At 63.0% G+C, this 16652-nt stretch overlaps 1 protein-coding gene across 1 annotated transcript; it reads right to left on the bottom strand.

The window, feature by feature from the left end:
• Positions 1 to 1330: 1330 nt before the first annotated feature.
• On the bottom strand, positions 1331 to 16465 carry FIBCD1 (fibrinogen C domain containing 1). Its single transcript, XM_057380098.1, has 7 exons — positions 16394 to 16465; positions 11121 to 11597; positions 10120 to 10279; positions 9271 to 9407; positions 4495 to 4591; positions 4074 to 4253; positions 1331 to 3883 (listed from the first exon to the last, which is right to left on the bottom strand). Exons 1-7 carry the CDS (start codon positions 16463 to 16465, stop codon positions 3624 to 3626), a joined length of 1383 nt encoding a protein of 460 aa, XP_057236081.1. The 3' UTR covers positions 1331 to 3623.
• Between the last annotated feature and the right edge of the window lie 187 nt (positions 16466 to 16652).

Below are 16652 nucleotides of genomic sequence, written 5' to 3' on the forward strand. Positions count from 1 at the left end.
TGGGGGTGTCTGCCCCACGCCTGCCCAAGGGGCTGCTGCGGGTGCTCCTCATTCCTGTGCCAGAGCCAGGCACACCCAAGCCCCTGCCTGCCCTTCCMAACACCCCTTAGCCCACAGGTTTCACTTTGGGGTGCTCCCTCCCTTTTTCACACCTTGCCCCTGTTCTGCTCTCTCCCTTTTTGTGCCCCGTTACCATCCTGGAGCCAAATTGCTGTCCCGTCCTGGGCTCTGGGGGTGCTGGTGGGTCCCCAGCTGCCCCCACCAGCCTTTGCCTCCTCCCTGGCTGTGCTGTCCATCGAGGGGTGTAAAGCAGGGACAGACACACAGACAGACAGACAGACAGACACCAGTCACTCACCTCTGCACCTCTCAGCTGCCAGCCGTGGCCACTCTCTGTCCACTCTGTGTCCAGATGAGCGGTCAGCCCGCCCTGGGCCGTTAAATAGCCACCAGCGCTCATTGCCRTGCCACCCCTCGGACGTGTGGCCACAGAGAGAAGAGGGTGGGATCCTCGGGGAGGGGGCTGAGGAGGGGATGGGGGGACAGGGGTTGGTGGAGCTGGCACAATGGGAGCGCRGCAACACCGCTCATTAACGCACTGCCTTAATTTGCAGCCTCATTTGGAGGAGCAGCCGGGGCTGGCCTGGTGTCCCTGGCAGTTGTCAGGGATGCTGCTGGCAGGGAGTGCCCCRTCTGGGGGCACAGTGTGTCCCCCTCATCTGGCTGGTGCCTCCTTGCATGGCTTTTGGGGTTCTGGATGTACCCATTGAGTGTGGTGGGTGCCCAAACACCAYTGGAGACCCCACAACCCCAAACCTGACCAGAGCCCGGCCCCAAATGGATCTGCTGAACTGCTCCCACCCTCCATGGTCAACACATGCAGCCACCAGTGCTGCAACACGGTGCCCAGTGCACTCTGCTGGGATGGGCACTGGGGTGGGATATGGGGTGGGCAGCAGGAAAGGATTGGGGTCATTACTTGGTGCTCTGTCCATCAGAGCAGGGAATACCTCCCCTTGGCACCAAGACCTGCCATGCTCCCACCCCCAGCCCCAGGGCCACCCCGAGGTCCCTCAGGCCCTGCCTTCGGGCTGGAGCCCTGTGAAGCCTCCTCTGCCCCCAGAGTGTCCCCAGCTCTTGTTTTGCAGGGTGGTTTCAGCGTTTCCAGAGCTGCCATGCCAGGAGCCCGGCAGGGGCAGGAGCCATCGCCCCAGCACTGCCAGGAGCTCGGTGTCACCTTTCCTGTCACCACGGCCATGTCCCCACGCTGTGACACGGGCAGGGCTGTCACACAGGGGTAACGATGAGATCCTTTTATTAAGGAGTTCAGAAAGTCCACATGAACAGCGTTGGACACACTCACACACGACCAGACTTCACGGCACTGCTACACACCACRGCCTGGCCCTGGGCTCCTCCAGAAAGGGTCACAGCCATACCCCAGAGCCCCGGTCACCCCTGCCCGCCTCTGTCCAGGGAGGGGTCACCACGGAYGGCTTTAACCTAATCCGGGGCCGTGGAGAGATGTGTGAGCTCTCGGGAATAATCCTGGGAAATCCTGCGTCCTGGCATGGATTAAATACCTCTCGTGCAAGGCAAAACAAAACCTTGGGGGTCCCGGGRGACACAGGGGTGTGCTACCCACAAACCAACGTACAGCGCTCCCTCCCCAGCATGGCAGAACACCGGTGCAGGGGGCTGGGGAGGGGATGAGCCTTCCCACCTGGCACAGGGCTCCGTGTGCATTCCTGCCCAAAGCATCAGAAAACCCAGCTACAGCTGATCCACCAATAAATGATCGAAAAGTAAAGATGGGTGCAGGCAGGACCCTTTCCAGAGAGGTCCAGGGGAGCACAGGAAGCTCCTTGGAAGCTGTCAGGGCWCCTGCTGTTGTGCTGAGAAATGCCACTGCTGAGTTCCCCCAAATCCCATTGTTCCGGCCTGGGCAGCTGCTCTGGGCATGGATGGAGTGGTAGAGCTGGTGCCTTCACTCAGAGCTCAGCCTCACCTGAGSGCTCTGAAGAATCTCTCTGGCAGAGTAAAAAGCTGTGGTGATCCCATTGCATCATTTGTCCCTGTTCCCTGTTGGGACAGACGGACAGGGACCCACCCAGTAGGTGAGAGAGCTTGTCCAGCACGAGATTCAGGGTGGGGAAGGCTTAAAAATGGAAACACAGAGGGAAGTACAAACCTGGCACAGCTGGGAAGCTGAGCCTTTGATCTGCCCATGCTTTAAGCCCCCTGGAAATGGGGACAGTGGGAGTTTTCCTCCCCTCCTCAGTCCATCCATCTGTCCCACGGTGTTTCTTGGGGTCAGGGCTCTGCTGTATCACAGACAGACAATGATGTAAAGGGTGGCAGAGCTCCGTCTGTCCCCTCCCCTCCCTCTTCAGAGTCTGCTCGCATTTGGTTCTCATTTTTTTGGACAAAATCCCCCATTTGAGTCGTTGCAGGGAGCCATCAGTCCCGCACCCCGTGGTGCTCCCGCTCGGGCCGGCTGGTGCTGCCGCCCGGTTATCAGGGCCCTGCAGATGCTAAGCCCCACTCGGGGCTTCTTTTTTTTGCAAAACCTTAACGGGATTTGAGGAAATGAAAGGCTTTGGAGATCTGCAGGTGCCGAGCCAGTGCTGCAGCTCAGCCGAGGTGGAAATGAAGGCGGGTGCCCAGGCCGGCAGCGAGCGGAGGGGGCTCGTGGGGAGATGTGGCTGTGCTGTTTGGGGGAAGGGTCACGGCTTTTGGATGGTCAAAGTCCGACGTGAATCCGAGTGGGTCCGGTTGGGAGGGAGGAGCTGTGAAATGCCGGCAGAGCTGTGTTGGGAAGAGAACCTTCCTCKCCTCCTCCTCTTCCTCGCYGTGCTTCCCGTTTCCCCAGCGCTGCCGAGACAGATTCATGCCGTGCTCAGCTCTGGGTGTGCGTCCTTGCAGCACTGTGYTGGCTCACTTTGGGGCGTCCTGACCTGCTGGGAGGCTCCAGGACTCAGGACAGGGACAACAGGGACTAAGGAGCTGGTAGTTGTCCCTCCCCAGCTGCGTGGGGCGGAGGGGAGCTTTGTGCAGTCCGGAGCAGGAATCGCTGGCACGGTCAGGCTGAGCCCTCCCCATCACCAGTAGCACCATGGGGAGAGCTGGAGCAGCGGCCTCATCGCAGTCCTGGGGGTTTGGGGGGCCCGGGGTTCCCCATGGCAAGTGCCCCCAGTCCGTTGCCAGCTTGGCAAGAGCACAGCCAGGTGTCAGTGCCCGGAGCAGAGGTGACCAGAGGTGCTGCATCCCTCCTGCCCTCCCTCCTCCCCTCCAGGCAGCCCTTTCTCTTCCTTGCTGGACCCTGCTGGGCACCTCTGCCCAAATCCCTGCACCCTGCTGCCCTCTGTGCCCCAGCCTTGGGTCACTCTGGCCAGGACACCCGCTCTGGCCGCAGGGGAGCCATGGCAGTGGGCAGCAAAGGTCTGGCAATGTCCGTGGGTGCCCAGGAGCTGRAGTCACCCTCACCGGTGGCAGGTGCTCCTCAGGGGCCCCTCAGAGATGGGCAAGCCCTCAGAAAGGACGGGRAGGGTGACAGGGAGGGGGATGGGTCTGCAGGGTGGTGGGGAGGGCAGGGGACGGTGGGGAGGGGTTCATGCCATCAGCTAATTCTCCTCCCGGACGGGCCGGATCTTCATCTCGGTGAACTTGAGCGAGTACTGCCAGCCGGTCCAGGAGGACCACTCGATGCCGTCGGCGTAGGAGCTGTGGTGGCCCTTGAGGTACTGCCCGTTGAGGTTGGACGTGTGGCAGTTGCGGTACCACCAGGCGCCGTGGTAGAAGGCAGCGCAGTTGTTCTCCGAGTGGTCGTTGTCCAGGTCCTTGGTGGTGAACTTCATCCCGTTGTGCTTCAGGAAGGAGTCACCTGTGCCAGGGGAGAGGAGTCCTGATGGGCCCTGAGTCCTGAGGAGTCCCTGCCCCGTGGGGCTCCCCTGGGTTCCCCCTGCAATGGGGGCTCCTCCAGCAGCACCCAACTGCGGCCCCGCTCCTGCAGGGATGCAGAGGACATGGGAACACCCCAGCCAGGTTCCCCCTGCCCCAGCCTGCTGCCCCACCTGCTGTCCCTGAGTAGTCGGCGATGGTGATGGGGTACCCGTCCTCCTCGGGGTCCACGGAGAAGAGCCCCACGCCGAAGCTGCCGTAGTGGGCGAAGGCGGTGCCGTTGTCAAAGTCCTCCAGGTCGATGCGGAGCTCGTAGCTGCCCTGCACCGTCAGCAGATGGATCCTCTTCAGCCCTGGCAGGGGGAAAGGGGTCAGTGTGGGGACCCTGTGGGGTTGGGGTCACTTCCCCGTCACTTCCCCTCCCTGTGCGGCCATCCCACACTCTCCCTGCCTGCCCAGCCCATCCCTCCCAGGACACGGGTGTTGTCCAAAAGGGTCTCGTGTCCCCTCCATCGCAGAGAAAACCCCAAACCGCCCCAAGGGACCCCAGGCTTGACCACCCACCCAAGAGCGAGCCCTGCCAGCCCCACACACCTAACCAGTGCTCTCCTGTCAGCTTCCCAAAGCCGTCCCGGTACGCTTCCCAGCCGCGGAAAAAGTTGACGGAGCCGTCCTCCCGTCGCTGAAATACCTGGGGACACACGCAGGGCATCAGTTGTGTGTGACCCAGGCAGCCCCTCCGCTCTCCAGGGTACTGCCCGCCCCTCCGTGCCCCTGCCTAATTAGGCACAGGCACAAACTGAGCCCGGTCGGCTCAGGGATTACACAGGGATGGCAGACAGAGGTCCCCGGGGAAATGCSGATCGTCGCCTGGGGCTCCCAGGGCGGGTGAGTCGGTTCAGATAAAACCCTGCACAGGATCCTCCATGTGGAAATTGGAGCAGAATTCGGGAATCCTGCATCTCCTGGGAAAGGTGTCAGGTGCTCCTGGAGGGGTGGACACCCTGTTCCTGCCTCCCAACAGTGCAAGGCTTCTACTGCCGTGGGAGCAGAGGCACGGACGGTGTGACCCGAGCTCTGTCCTGCAGTCAGGTCAGTGTGARCCCTCCTGCCCGCAGTGGGTGYTCTGAGCTGTGCAAAACCSAGCAGCYGMTCTYCMCCTCCTGGATCTCCTTGCTCTCCSGGGCAGGYACCCCATCCTGAGGCACCATCCCTGYGACAGCCTCATTAGTGTCCCAGAGAAATGAACTGAGGGGCACAGACCGCCCCGACCCCTGCAGAGCCCCCGGATCCCCGCCAGATCCCAGGGCTCAGTGCAGCTTTTCTGCTCGGAGCCTTTCCCTTTTCCTCCCCCATCTGCTCATCGGCGTGTTCTGCCCTGCGTGTTTCATCCCCTTTTATCCATAGTTTTGGATTTGATCTATTGACAGCGATCCAGAAAATGCTGCTTCATGCCCGACCATTTGAACTTAATTAAGCCTCCAGTCCCTGGATTAATTGCATTAAAGTTGGCTGAGCCAGCCTCGCTCCAAGCAAGCTCCACACTCCCGTGACCGTGGTGGGGACAGCTGGGGTGATTTAGGCAGAGCCATCCCATGTTTTGGCAGCCCAAGGGCCACAGAACCCCATTTTCGGAGCTGGGCTGTGCTGCCAAGACGAAACTTCTAGGATCCCAGGATTGGGGAATGCAGATGAACTCTGAAACCACCGTGCTTTGCTCCCCTGGCTGCTCCTGCCCTCCTGCACATGCAGGGATTCATCTTTGCACAGGGAGCAGGGTTTCATCCTGGAATGGGGAGCAGGGATTCATCCTGGCATGAGGAACAGACCCATTTTGTGACCCTGTCACCGGTTCCCTTCTCCAGCCGGGCGTTTTTGGGGCTGCGTGTGCCAGCTGAGGCTCCGGCACACTCCTCGGCACGGCGCGGCTCTGATCCTGCTGTACTTACCTTCTAGAATTAGAGCCTTAATTTTTATCCCCGCGTTGAGCACTTGAGAAGCTGTGGTTAAGCCCGTTTAAAGGGGCTTTCTTCAGGCTTGCTGGGAAGGGGGGAGGGTGTGGCTGGACAGGGGCCTGAAGCTGATTTTCCCCGGCCAACGCCGGCTCCGGCGCTGCCGCGGTGGAAGGCGGTGGAGGCGGCACCRGTGCCGCTCTTAATCGGCTTTGCCCCGCGGTTGTAAATAGGCCAATTGCCTTTGCGGTGCCCAGGGAAGCACGGGGGACACGGCAGCCTTGGCTGAGCCTGGGCACGGCTCAGGAATCCCCCSGGAGCAGCCCTCGGTGCCCCCGCTGCCCGCCCGGCTCGCTTGGCACAAGGCTGGTTGCTCAAAGCCTGGTGAGCGCTGCAGGTCCTGCGTCCTGCCGAGCCTSCTGCTCCATCCTCATCCTCTCTCACGCTTCATTTGTGCACCCACCAYGTGCAGGTCGGGCTGTGGGAGCCTCCTCCCTTCTGGGGTGCCGGGAATGCCGGTGCAGCAGTGACCAGCGGGCTCATGGTGCTCCCAGCCCCGCCTCGCTGCTCTTTTCCTCCTCATCAAATATGCATCACYCCCTCTTAAGCAAAAAGGATTTCCGTCCCTTCTTTAAAGGCAAGGCTGAAATATTTATCTCCCTCACCCTCTGCCTCCCCCSGCTGTGTTTGTGGGATGGGGACAGCCTCCTGTGAAGGCACCAACCCAGAAAAAATGGGTTAAAAGCGGAGAAAAGCAGGAGCTYCAACCCGTGCCAGCCACGGCGTTGGCATCTTCCTGTCCTCAGCTCCACCAAACTCCCAWTGGGATGGAAATCCCACCACAGCCCCGGTCTGGGGACAAGCTCAGCCATCACTGCTCCACCACCGCCGTGCTCAGGCAGCCATGGCACAGACCCCACAGCCMTGTCCCCACAGCCCTGTCCCCAGGATGTCCTCTGAGCCCTGTCACAGCAGGGAGACCCTCTTTGRGCTCAGCCAGGGAGAAAACTCGGAGCATTGCAGAGCCAGTGCCGTGGGACAGCCTGGGAACACCAGAGCCAGCAGCACTGCCCACCCCACAACTGCTCCTGGCCCCACACAGCAGAATTTTCTCGTCCCTGTTTGTGGTGACACATAAATCACAGCGTGTTCTTCCCCAGGCTCCTCTCACCCCTTGCCTCAGTTTACCCCAGCCCAGTGTCAGTGCACCGGTGTGTGCTCAGCCCCSCTCCAGGGTGCCCATGGAGCTGGAAGCTGTCCCTTAACGCTCCCACAGCCCTCAYCCTGCTGGCACAGCCTTTCCTTCTGCAYCCTTGGGCTTYCCCACCATTTCCCAGCACTCACTGKACRTGGAAAATGATGCTGAGGCACAAAGAGCACCRCTGCTCATGAACCTGATCCAGGGACTCTGCCCCAGAGGAGCAGCAGGGGAGGCACTGGCAGGAGTGTGGGGCATTTGCAAAGATTTGGAAGACTGCATCCCATGAAAAGGCAACTTTTTGAGGCCTCCCAACATGCTGAGCCTCCCTGGACCTCCATCATCCCGTTATTACTTCAGTGAAGTGCCAGAGGTGAGTGACAAGGGGGTAGCTGGGCTGGGCAGTGGTCACTGCAGTCACAGCCAGAGCTGGGCACGGGATGTGGGTGCTCAGCACTGACCCAGATCCTCGTCCCCACAGCTGCAAACGTGGTCCTGCTGCTCCTGGGAGGACTGAGGGGGACAGAGCAGCGGTGCCTGGCTCAGCCTTCCCGAGGACAGGGACAGGGAGCAGCCAGGACCCTGCAGATCGTGCCATGGGGATGGTGAGGAGCTGCAGCTCTTCCTGCTGCCCCTCTSGCCGCGGCCTCCGAGCTGTCCAGSCAGGCTAAAGCTGAGCTCAGCAGCTCCCAAGCTCCCGAGTCAAAATTGATTCGGCTGCTGCCATCGCTTCCACCCACCCACCCACATGCAAATAAGCCCAAATGTCAGGAGTAATCGCTCCAGAGAGGAGGAGGAGGAGGAGGAGGAGGAGGAGGGAAAAAGGGAAGAGAAATTTCCCAGGCTCTGCACCACGGCACCCAGCCGTGCCAAAGCTCACCTGGAGCCGGGATCAGCCCGTGCCCCACAGCCCCAGCCCCCGGGGGATGGCAGAGACAATCCCTGTTCCCAAGGGACTGGAGATGGGTTTGGGAAGCCCCAAGGAACGGGAGCCTGGGCTGTCCCCTCTGGACCCTGCCCTGGCTGTGYCTGGATCCAGCTCCTGGTTTGATTCCTGTGCCCATCGAGGCAGGGCACAGCCGAGGTGTCTGTGCCACTCCACTGCCGGACCCCCGGTGCTGCCGGGCTTGGAATCACTCGCTGCGCCCCCTCCCCAGCCCAGCCCCAGCCCCCCGCCTGCARCAGCTTTAAATAAGCCTCTGAGTGTCTCGCTAATCACCTTGGGCTGCTCTTCAGGCATGGCTGGGGCTGGTGGAGGCTGTGCAGGCTGTGCACGGGGTTTGCAGGGACCCTYCGTACCCTGAGGAGCCCGAGAGATTCCCCCTTTTTTCCTCTGAGAGCCCCCAAGAGCTGAGATGCCCGGGCTGTGCTGTGCCTCAGTTTCCCCGCTGGAGCTGCTGGTACCAACCCAGGCTCCCCCTGCCCGGRGTGGGCTCTCGGAGGTCGAAGGCTCAGCAGTTCCTGAGGGCAGGGGGGCTAAGCTCCCTCCTGGCCCTGCTCAAAGCTGCTTAGGGGAATCAGATCTTGGGGATTTGTTTCCTAGAGCGCCCAGCTGGAGGGGTGCTGGCCAGCTCGGCTCACCCAGAGTGTCCTCAGGGCAGAGGCTGCCTGCCCACCCTGCTGGGACCCCCTCTCTGTCCTACTGGCACCCCCTGGGGTAGGGAGGGGCTCCCGGTGCTCCGTGGGGCACTGGGGGTTCCAGGCTCGGGGCTGCCAGTGCCGTGTCCCCCCATGGCCCTGCTCTCTGTCCCCATTGCTGTGATCACGGGGCCATCGCTGCCGCCGTGCAGAGCGAACCAGACAGGGAGTGAATCAGCGCGGCAGCCCCGGGCAGCCCGGCCTTAGCTGAGGCCAAACGTGCCGGGTTTGGGGTGTGCCCTGAGCTCCAGCACCGGCTCACTGGGTCCACGAGGACAGGGCAGAGCAAAGCCATGCACCCATGGCACAGCCACACCGTGCTCCTTTCGAGAAGGACAAACTCCAATGGTGGCATCAGCTCCCAGCCTGGAACTCCTCCAGCTCCAGCCACGCTCCCCAGCCCAGGACAGGAGCTCAGGGCTCTGGGTGCCACCACTGGGACTCTCTGGCCGCACAGCCAGGACCCCTTGACATTTACTGCCCATCCCGATGACACATCCAAGTGTCCAAATGACATCTCCCACCCCCAGCCCATGGCCAGAGGTGGCATCCCCCGGTGTCCCCAGCGTGGTGGCAGCTCACCGTCCAGCCGCCCCCRTCCGTGCTCATGTCACAGTAGACCTGGAAGCCGTCGGGGTAGTGCGTGGGGAAGATGGAGTAAATCCCATCCTCTTGCTGTCCGCTCGCGTAGATGTCAAAGCAGTCTCGGGGCCGGGAGCCTGCAGCGTGGCATTCATTGGCATGGGGTGGGACCAGGGGAAAGCTGGTTAATTAATGATCTAATTTAATGTCTTGCCATTTCTGCCAGGCTCCCAGCCTTGCTCCCAGCTCTGCTTGGCAGCTTGGTGCTGCTCTGCTCTTTCCCTCCCTTCCCCTCCGATGCTCAGGGCGAGCGGTGCCCAGGGGGATGTGGCCACCACAGGGACCCCCAGCAGCCGGTAGGGACTGACCCCACAGCCCCGTGTGATGGCAGGGACAAGCTGGGACCCACATGGGGACRAGGGAGAGCTGATGGCYGGAGARGGCTGWGGGCAGAGCRTGGGCACGTGTCTCCAGCTCCAGGACATTCTTACTCAGCCGCATCTCAACCAAAGGCTGAGGAACGCGGCTGCTTCTTCGAGACATGCAGGGTCACCCTCCACACCCACTGAGCTCCCTGCTCTGCCTGTGCCCTTTCTACACCTACATGGGGACCGGATGGGTCTGCAGGGGTGTCCGGTGGCTTTTGTGCTGGTTTGTGGACAGCTGGGTCCTTTCCCCCCTTCCAGGACACGCTTTCCCATCTCCCTCCTCCACCTCCTCCACCAACCCCTGCATTGTGTTAAATCCCTTCTCCAGGATGGTTTGCYCCRCCCTTAGTGTTTTTCCCTCTCCCAYGAGCAGCCCCCMATSCATCCYTCTCCGCAGGGATGGACAGGGATGCAGGCTCACCGTTGGAGCAGCCCCGGGGCCGCGCTCCCCGGGCCGGTGCTCGCTGCAGGTCAGCCTTGAGCCGCGGCCGGGCCCCGCCTCGGTCCTTCTGCAGCGTGTCCAGGACGTCACTGACGGAGCTCACCAGCCGAGCCATGTTGGTCTGGCTCTCCGAGAGCAGCTGTGGGCAGGGGACACACGGGGGGACACAGAATTGGGGTTAATTGTGAAATCCCTTCCACATCCCGGCCTCCTGATCACCCTGCCTGCTCCCACAGCTCAGCAGTGCCAGGGGATGGGCTGGGGGGCCATAAATGCACAGCAGATCCCATATAACACCTCTGCTGCCACCAGGGAGGAGAAATCCCMAAACCTGGGTGCACTGGTGCTGCCACCCATGGGATAAAGAGCATCTCTGGGCAAAGGACAGGATGACGGAGGCGGCAGGAATAGCCGTGTCCTGAGGCAGCCGCCAGCTCTGCATCGTCCCCTGAGGTGACCCAGGCTGGGAGAGTGACACGGGGTGGCCGTGGCAGAGCAGCAGGATGGGGAGAGAAGTGAAGCAGAGAAAAAGGAGAAGCTCTGGACAGAGAGAGCTGAGCGCCAGGAGGGTAAGGCATGGAGCATCCAGCCATKCCCTGAATCTTGCTACAGCACCTGGCAGACCCCTGGCACGCTCAGGTAAGCATCTCATCACAGCCCATCGGCTGGGAAATTTCGGGGGCTGTGAATAGTGGGGGCTGACTGCATGAACTGCCCTTGAGAAGGTTCTGTGCTGTGCTTGGCTCTGCTTGGAGCCCCAAAACTGGACCTGGAGCCGGCAGACTGCACACCCAGCACGGGCACTGGGGCGGTTTGGTAGGGACAGACTTCCCCACCTGCAGTTCCCAAACACTGCCTTCAACCTCAGCTCCTTCTCTTGGAGCTCTCCCTTGGATGCTGCGGGCAGGGGCAACCATGTGACACTGGGACAGTGTGTTTGTCCCCAAGGAGCCCCATGTGGCGCCTCCAGCCCGGCTCACCTGGATGAGCCTGCCCTGCTCTCCCTGCAGRGCGCTCAGCTCCTGCCCCATGGCGCTGTGCCCCTTCTTGAGGCCGTCGCAGTCGGCGCGCAGCTGCACGGCGTGGGTCAGCAGCTTGGCCACCTCGTCGGCCACCGTGACCAGCAGGGCCTTCTGCTGGCTCTTGGTGGCCTTGGCCTCGGCGTCGTGGTCGGTGACRGCGCGCAGCAGGGAGGTCTGCAGCCCCTCCATGCGGCCCAGCGTGCCGGCGGCGCTGGGGCAGTTGGGGTCGATGAAAATGTTAATGCGGGAGCTGTCGGCTTTCTCGATGGTCACCAGCGCGTTGGCTTCCTCGGGGTTGGTGCTGATGACCGGCGGCGACTCGGTGACGGGCGTGTGGTAGTGGTTCATGAAGAGGATGGCCCCGGTGACCGTCACSGCCAGGAGCACGGCCACCGAGAGCAGGACGGTGCACAGGATGTACCCGCAGCTCATCCTCTGTGGGCACAGACACACGCACCGTGGGGGCCCGTCCCGATGCACCCGCCCCGCTCCCCTTCCACCCACAGGTAGGCTCAAACCCGCTCGGGCTTTGGGGGACCCGGCAATGACCTCGGCCGTGGGGTGGGTGGTGACAGAGGAGGTGGCGCGGGGACCCCAGGGAGCCCCCCGGCTGTGCCAGGGACGTGGAGGCCACGGGCGAGCAGCGAGAAAGCCGAGCAGCACAACCCGCCTGGGAGCGGGCTATGAAATAATARCGAGAGCGAAGGCACGGCACCGCCGGCTCCCGCTGGAATGTTTTATTTACAGCCGCGATCCTCGGCTGGAGCKGCCCCGGCTCCCCGGGAGATGCGTGAGGGGCTCCCCGCTGCCCCGAGCATAAATACGGGGAAAAAAGGGAAAACACCCCGTGCCTCTCACGGCAGGGACYGCAGGGAGAGCAGCGAGGGGAGGCTGCGGGTCCGTGCTGGGGTCACACTGCCCTGAGGGAYCTGCTGGGCATGGGGCATGTCCCAGCTATGGCAGGGCACAAACCTCCGACCCTCCTGGCACTGCGTTTCCTGCTCCCAAACCCTCGGATCAGTCCCAGAGCCTCCCGGCAAGGGGGAGGTGTGGTGGGAAAGGTGTCTGACCCCCCAGCCCCTCCGGCAGCTGCACATCCCCATCAGCCCAGCCCCGGGGGCTGCTCCGAGCCCAGCGAGAGCCTTTTCTCCCCGCACAGCCCCAAGTGCCGAGCGAGCGAGCTGCCACCCGATCCCGTCAGCTGCCGGTCCCCTCCACCTCCCCTCCTCATTACACCTGCAGGACAGAGGCTGTGATTTTCCCCTGACCCTGGCCACGGCTGTCACAAGGAATTGCAGGGCTGGCAGCAAACTGCAGATTCAGAGAGACAAAGACTACTTTCCCCAGAAACGAGGGGAAAATTGCTGCATCTGCAAAGATTTCCCAGGCCCTGTCCCCTCCCGTGCACATCTATCTGGAGTGACACCTTCCTTCAAGCACCCTTCATTTCATTCACGCTCACGCAACCATTTGCATTAAGGTGACCCCAGCTGCAGCGGGGCTGGTTGGGGGGCCATGGGTGCCCCAMCAGCCCCAGGATATGCTCTGGGTTTCTCCCCCAACTCCTTGGAGTGAGGCTGGAGGTGCAAACAGCCCTGGACTGACGGAAGCCACTTGCAGGGACCTCTGTGAGAAGACAGCCCCAAGCTCAGCCCCTTGGTGCACGTTAAAAGGAGATGTCAAAGCAATAAGGGGAACTTTGGGCAAGCAGGGGGTTGAGGAGTTGCCTGGTGTGTGCTGACACAGAGCCCTGGTTTGGGGGCACCAGGGACACCCAGGAGCAGCAGGATGGGGGAATTCAGAGGAGGGAGATGCCTGTGGCTGAGATCCTTGTGTGGACACCCAGGACCTGGGCTCGACCGGGATCCTCAGCACTCTGCAGGCACCGAAGTGACAGGAGGGGTGGGTTGCTGCTCCCGAAAGGCCAGTGCCAGGGGATTTGGGATCTCCAGGGTGAGCAGGGACCGTGTCCCTGTGGCTGTCCTGGCTATGACAGCACCCTCATCTCCAGGACTTTGTACCCTCCCATCTGCTGCTGCTCCCACCGTGGTGACATCCCCAGCTCGAGGGGCACATGGGTGGGCTGCAGTGGCTCAGGGACACCTCTGAGCAGTCAGGGCTCCCAGAGCAGAGCCATGAACGGATGATGCTCCACTTCCCACAGCCGCACAAATCCCAGCTGGGCTCAACACACCAAAATCTTGCAGCCCTTCCTGGATGTGCCAGCACACCAGGAGCTGTATCCAGCAGTTTTCCAGCCTTCAAACCCCAGAATCACTGCCCTCCTGCCAGCAACAGGAATTTGGGGCCAATCCCTTTCCAAAATGATCCCCTCTGCTGCAACAGCGAGATCCTGAGTGGCGGCAGCTTCATGAGTCCCACGGCATTTTGCTGTCAGGTTGTGTTACCTGGCAACCTGCAGTGGGGAGAGGAGGGAAACTCAGCCAGTGGCACCAGCAACGCTCCAAACTGGGTTGGGGGTCCCCCCAAGCCCCTCCAGCACAGCAACACTGCAACAGCATGCCCAGCTGCTGGGACGCTGTGGATACCCCTGCCACATGCTCCTGCCTCACCATGACCACAACTCTCATGATCCCAAGGGTTCCTGCTGTCTGTTCCRTGGCCTCAAGCACCTGGAATTCTTGCCAAGACTTTTGGACAGTTGTAGGACCTCCCCCTGCCTTGGTTATTGATGTTCCCCTGGGGACATCCACTGGGCTGGAGGTCCCAGTGTCTTCAAATCAAGGAGAGCAGAAGCTGTGAGACTGAGTGGTGCTTGGGATGAGCAGATCTTCACTTGCAAACCTGCTCTGGAGCCTGGGAGGGAGCYCCAGGCAGGATCTGAGGGATGGTGGTGTCAGTGCAAAGCTCAGTCGGGCTCTCCGTGCCCTAAACTGGCACGGGCAGTAGATCTACACTTGGTCACCCATGGGGGCCGGGTCCTTGGTGACCTAGCCACTCTTCTGAGCTCCTCTAGACCCCACCAGGCCCCTCAGCATCCCTCAGACTCCTCAGCCAGACAGACTGGGGCTTGGGATGAGCAGCTCCAGCCTGTGGGAAGGGAGGGACACCAGCCCGCTTGTCCCCAGGGCACCCCGAGGTGGCCGGTCCCCGGAGGGCACGGATGGACAGCAGTGCCAGGAGAGGCTGAGCTCTGCCCTGGGAGATGCCCTAAGATGAGGAGGTGCCCTTTGCTCCTGCCCAAATCCCCGCTCCTCCCAGCTCACCAGGCGAGCGCTGCTGAGGGATGGCAGCTCAGGCAGCGATCGGGCAGCGTGGCTGCTCTGCCCCTGGGCTGTGCCCTCAGCCGGGTACGAGCCAGAACCGCTGCTYTGCTTCCGAGGCGAGCGGACACCGTGGTGTGCACTGCCCAGGCTCAGCTGCCGGTGCAAACTTTAGTCCAGGAWCCCGCACCTTCCTGCCGGGGTCCACCCAGCGCTGAAGGCGCCCCAGGGCAGCAAGGGTCAGACCCACCCCGAACCCAGAGATGCCTGAGGGGCTCATTTTTCATCCTTGTTCTGCTTCGTCCCTCTCCACCGTCCCTGCCCATCCCTCCGTGCTGCTCCGCCTGGCGCGGGGCTGCAGCCCCCGTCCCCTCGCCCTGAGCCGGGGCTGTGTCCCCTCCCGGAGCCCAGCGCTGCGCTCCGCCGGCTACCCGCGGGCTCGCAGCGGCTGAACTGAATCCTCTCCCTTTTTCCTGCTCTCCTCTGTCACCCAGAGCCTGCCTGCCACCGCTGCCACGGCGCGCCACACTCTGCGGATCGGGGAGAGGAGACGGGAAGGATGGCGAGCGCACCGGAGCCGCTCCGTGGGTGAGCATGCAGGCGGGCTGAGATGGGATTCCAGCGGAGCTCACGGGAGCTGGGATCGCAGCATCGGCTGCACGGCGAACTCTGCGCATCCTTCGCAGCCCACCGTGAACCAGCAGCTCCGCGCTGCGCTGTCCACCCGTGCTAGGGCTGCGTCCATCGTGTCCGGCTCGCCCGAGGGCCACGGGGGGCACAAAGCCACGGGAATGGCAGCTCCAAACGGATGGCACTGCCCGAATCCCTGCGCGCAGGGGCTGCCGCTGGGAGGCAGCTCTGCCAGCAAGGGGAGGGCAGGGTGGTTTCTTTCTCGGGGGTCAGGGGTGTCCCGGCTGTGCAGCCCCTCTCCAGTGAGGCGCGGAAGCTGCTCAGGGTGGAGGGGCTGACCGGGGACGGGAGGGAGCAGGGAAGGGAGAAGTCGGGCAGAAATCCCTTCCTTGCCTCGCTGCGGCTGTCAGGGCTCAGGGAAGTGGGGGACCCGGGATCGAGCGTGTCTCTCGGCTGCTCCCCCCATCCTCGCCCAGCTCCTGGGTGCCGGGGAAGGGCAGCGCTGCCAGCTCTTGGCTCCGTCCCTTCACTCCCAGGCTCRCTGGAGACTCGCTGTCCTCCAGCTCTTCCCAGACGCGTTTGCCCACACTCCGCGCTCCTTCTTCCCACCCTGCCAGCACTCAGCGTGCATCCATGCCTATCCCTGGAAGTGTCCAGAGCCAGGCTGGATGRGGATTTGAGCAGCCTGGTCGAGCGGAAGGTGTCCCTGCCCACGGCAGCGGGGTTGGAACGCGATAATCTTTAATGTCCCTTCCAAGCCGAGCCATCCCGGGCTGCTCGGACCCTCTGGCCGCTCGGGCGCGCTCGGTGGCTAGCGGCCGGCCACGCCGGGCTACCGGGGCTGCCACACGTGCAGCGGGATGTGCAAACGGGCTCCGGCACGTGCCGGATCCCCCGCGTGTCACCGCAGCTCTGCCGCCGCTCCACCGCACCCCGCCGCAACGCCGGCCGCCCCCCAAAAAAACARCGCGGCTCCTGGGGGTCCTGAGCGGGTCTGGCGGCCGGGAGCCCCCGAACCGGGAGGGATGACTCGGGCTGCAGCGCGGGGCTGAGATGGCAAATGCCTTTTAAAGGGTTATTTGAGCAGTTTAGAGCGTGCAGCGGTTCAGCAGGGGCGTGTGGCAGCTCCGGAGCATCGCTCGCTGCCCGGCCGGGGGGTCCCGGGGCTCGGGGGGAGCCCTGGCTGCAGGTTAATAAACACATTGATTGGGAGGGGGTGAGGAGGGGCAGCCCGGGGGGCTCGACACGGGGGGCTGCGGAGGGCAGCTCGCCACGCTGGGGTGCACCGGGAGAAAAGCTCGCTGGGGACACTGGGGGGTCGCTGGGACCCCCAGGCTGGCTGACCCCCCCTGCCCCCCGCCGCCCCCCGCCCCGTACCTGTGATTTCTCCTGCTGCCCATCCTCAAGTTGCGAGGCTCCTCCCACGGTTTTCCAACGCTCGTTCCCCATCGCGCCGCCAACTTCCAGCCCAAGTAAGTGCCCGGACCCCCCCAGACCCCCCCAAACCTCCTCCCTGGCGGCGCAGCCCCCGGCCCGCCCGCGCTGCCCGGCTGGCCGCGGCGGAGGACGGGCGGCGGCGGCGGCGGCGGAGGAGGAGGAGGAGGAGGAGGAGGGAGGGAGGAAGAGGAGGGAGGGA

This window comes from Malurus melanocephalus, unplaced genomic scaffold (assembly GCF_030028575.1).
Source record: "Malurus melanocephalus ecotype Western Australia unplaced genomic scaffold, MMel_1.1 scaffold_435, whole genome shotgun sequence".
In the NCBI taxonomy this organism is placed as follows: Eukaryota; Metazoa; Chordata; class Aves; order Passeriformes; family Maluridae; genus Malurus; species Malurus melanocephalus.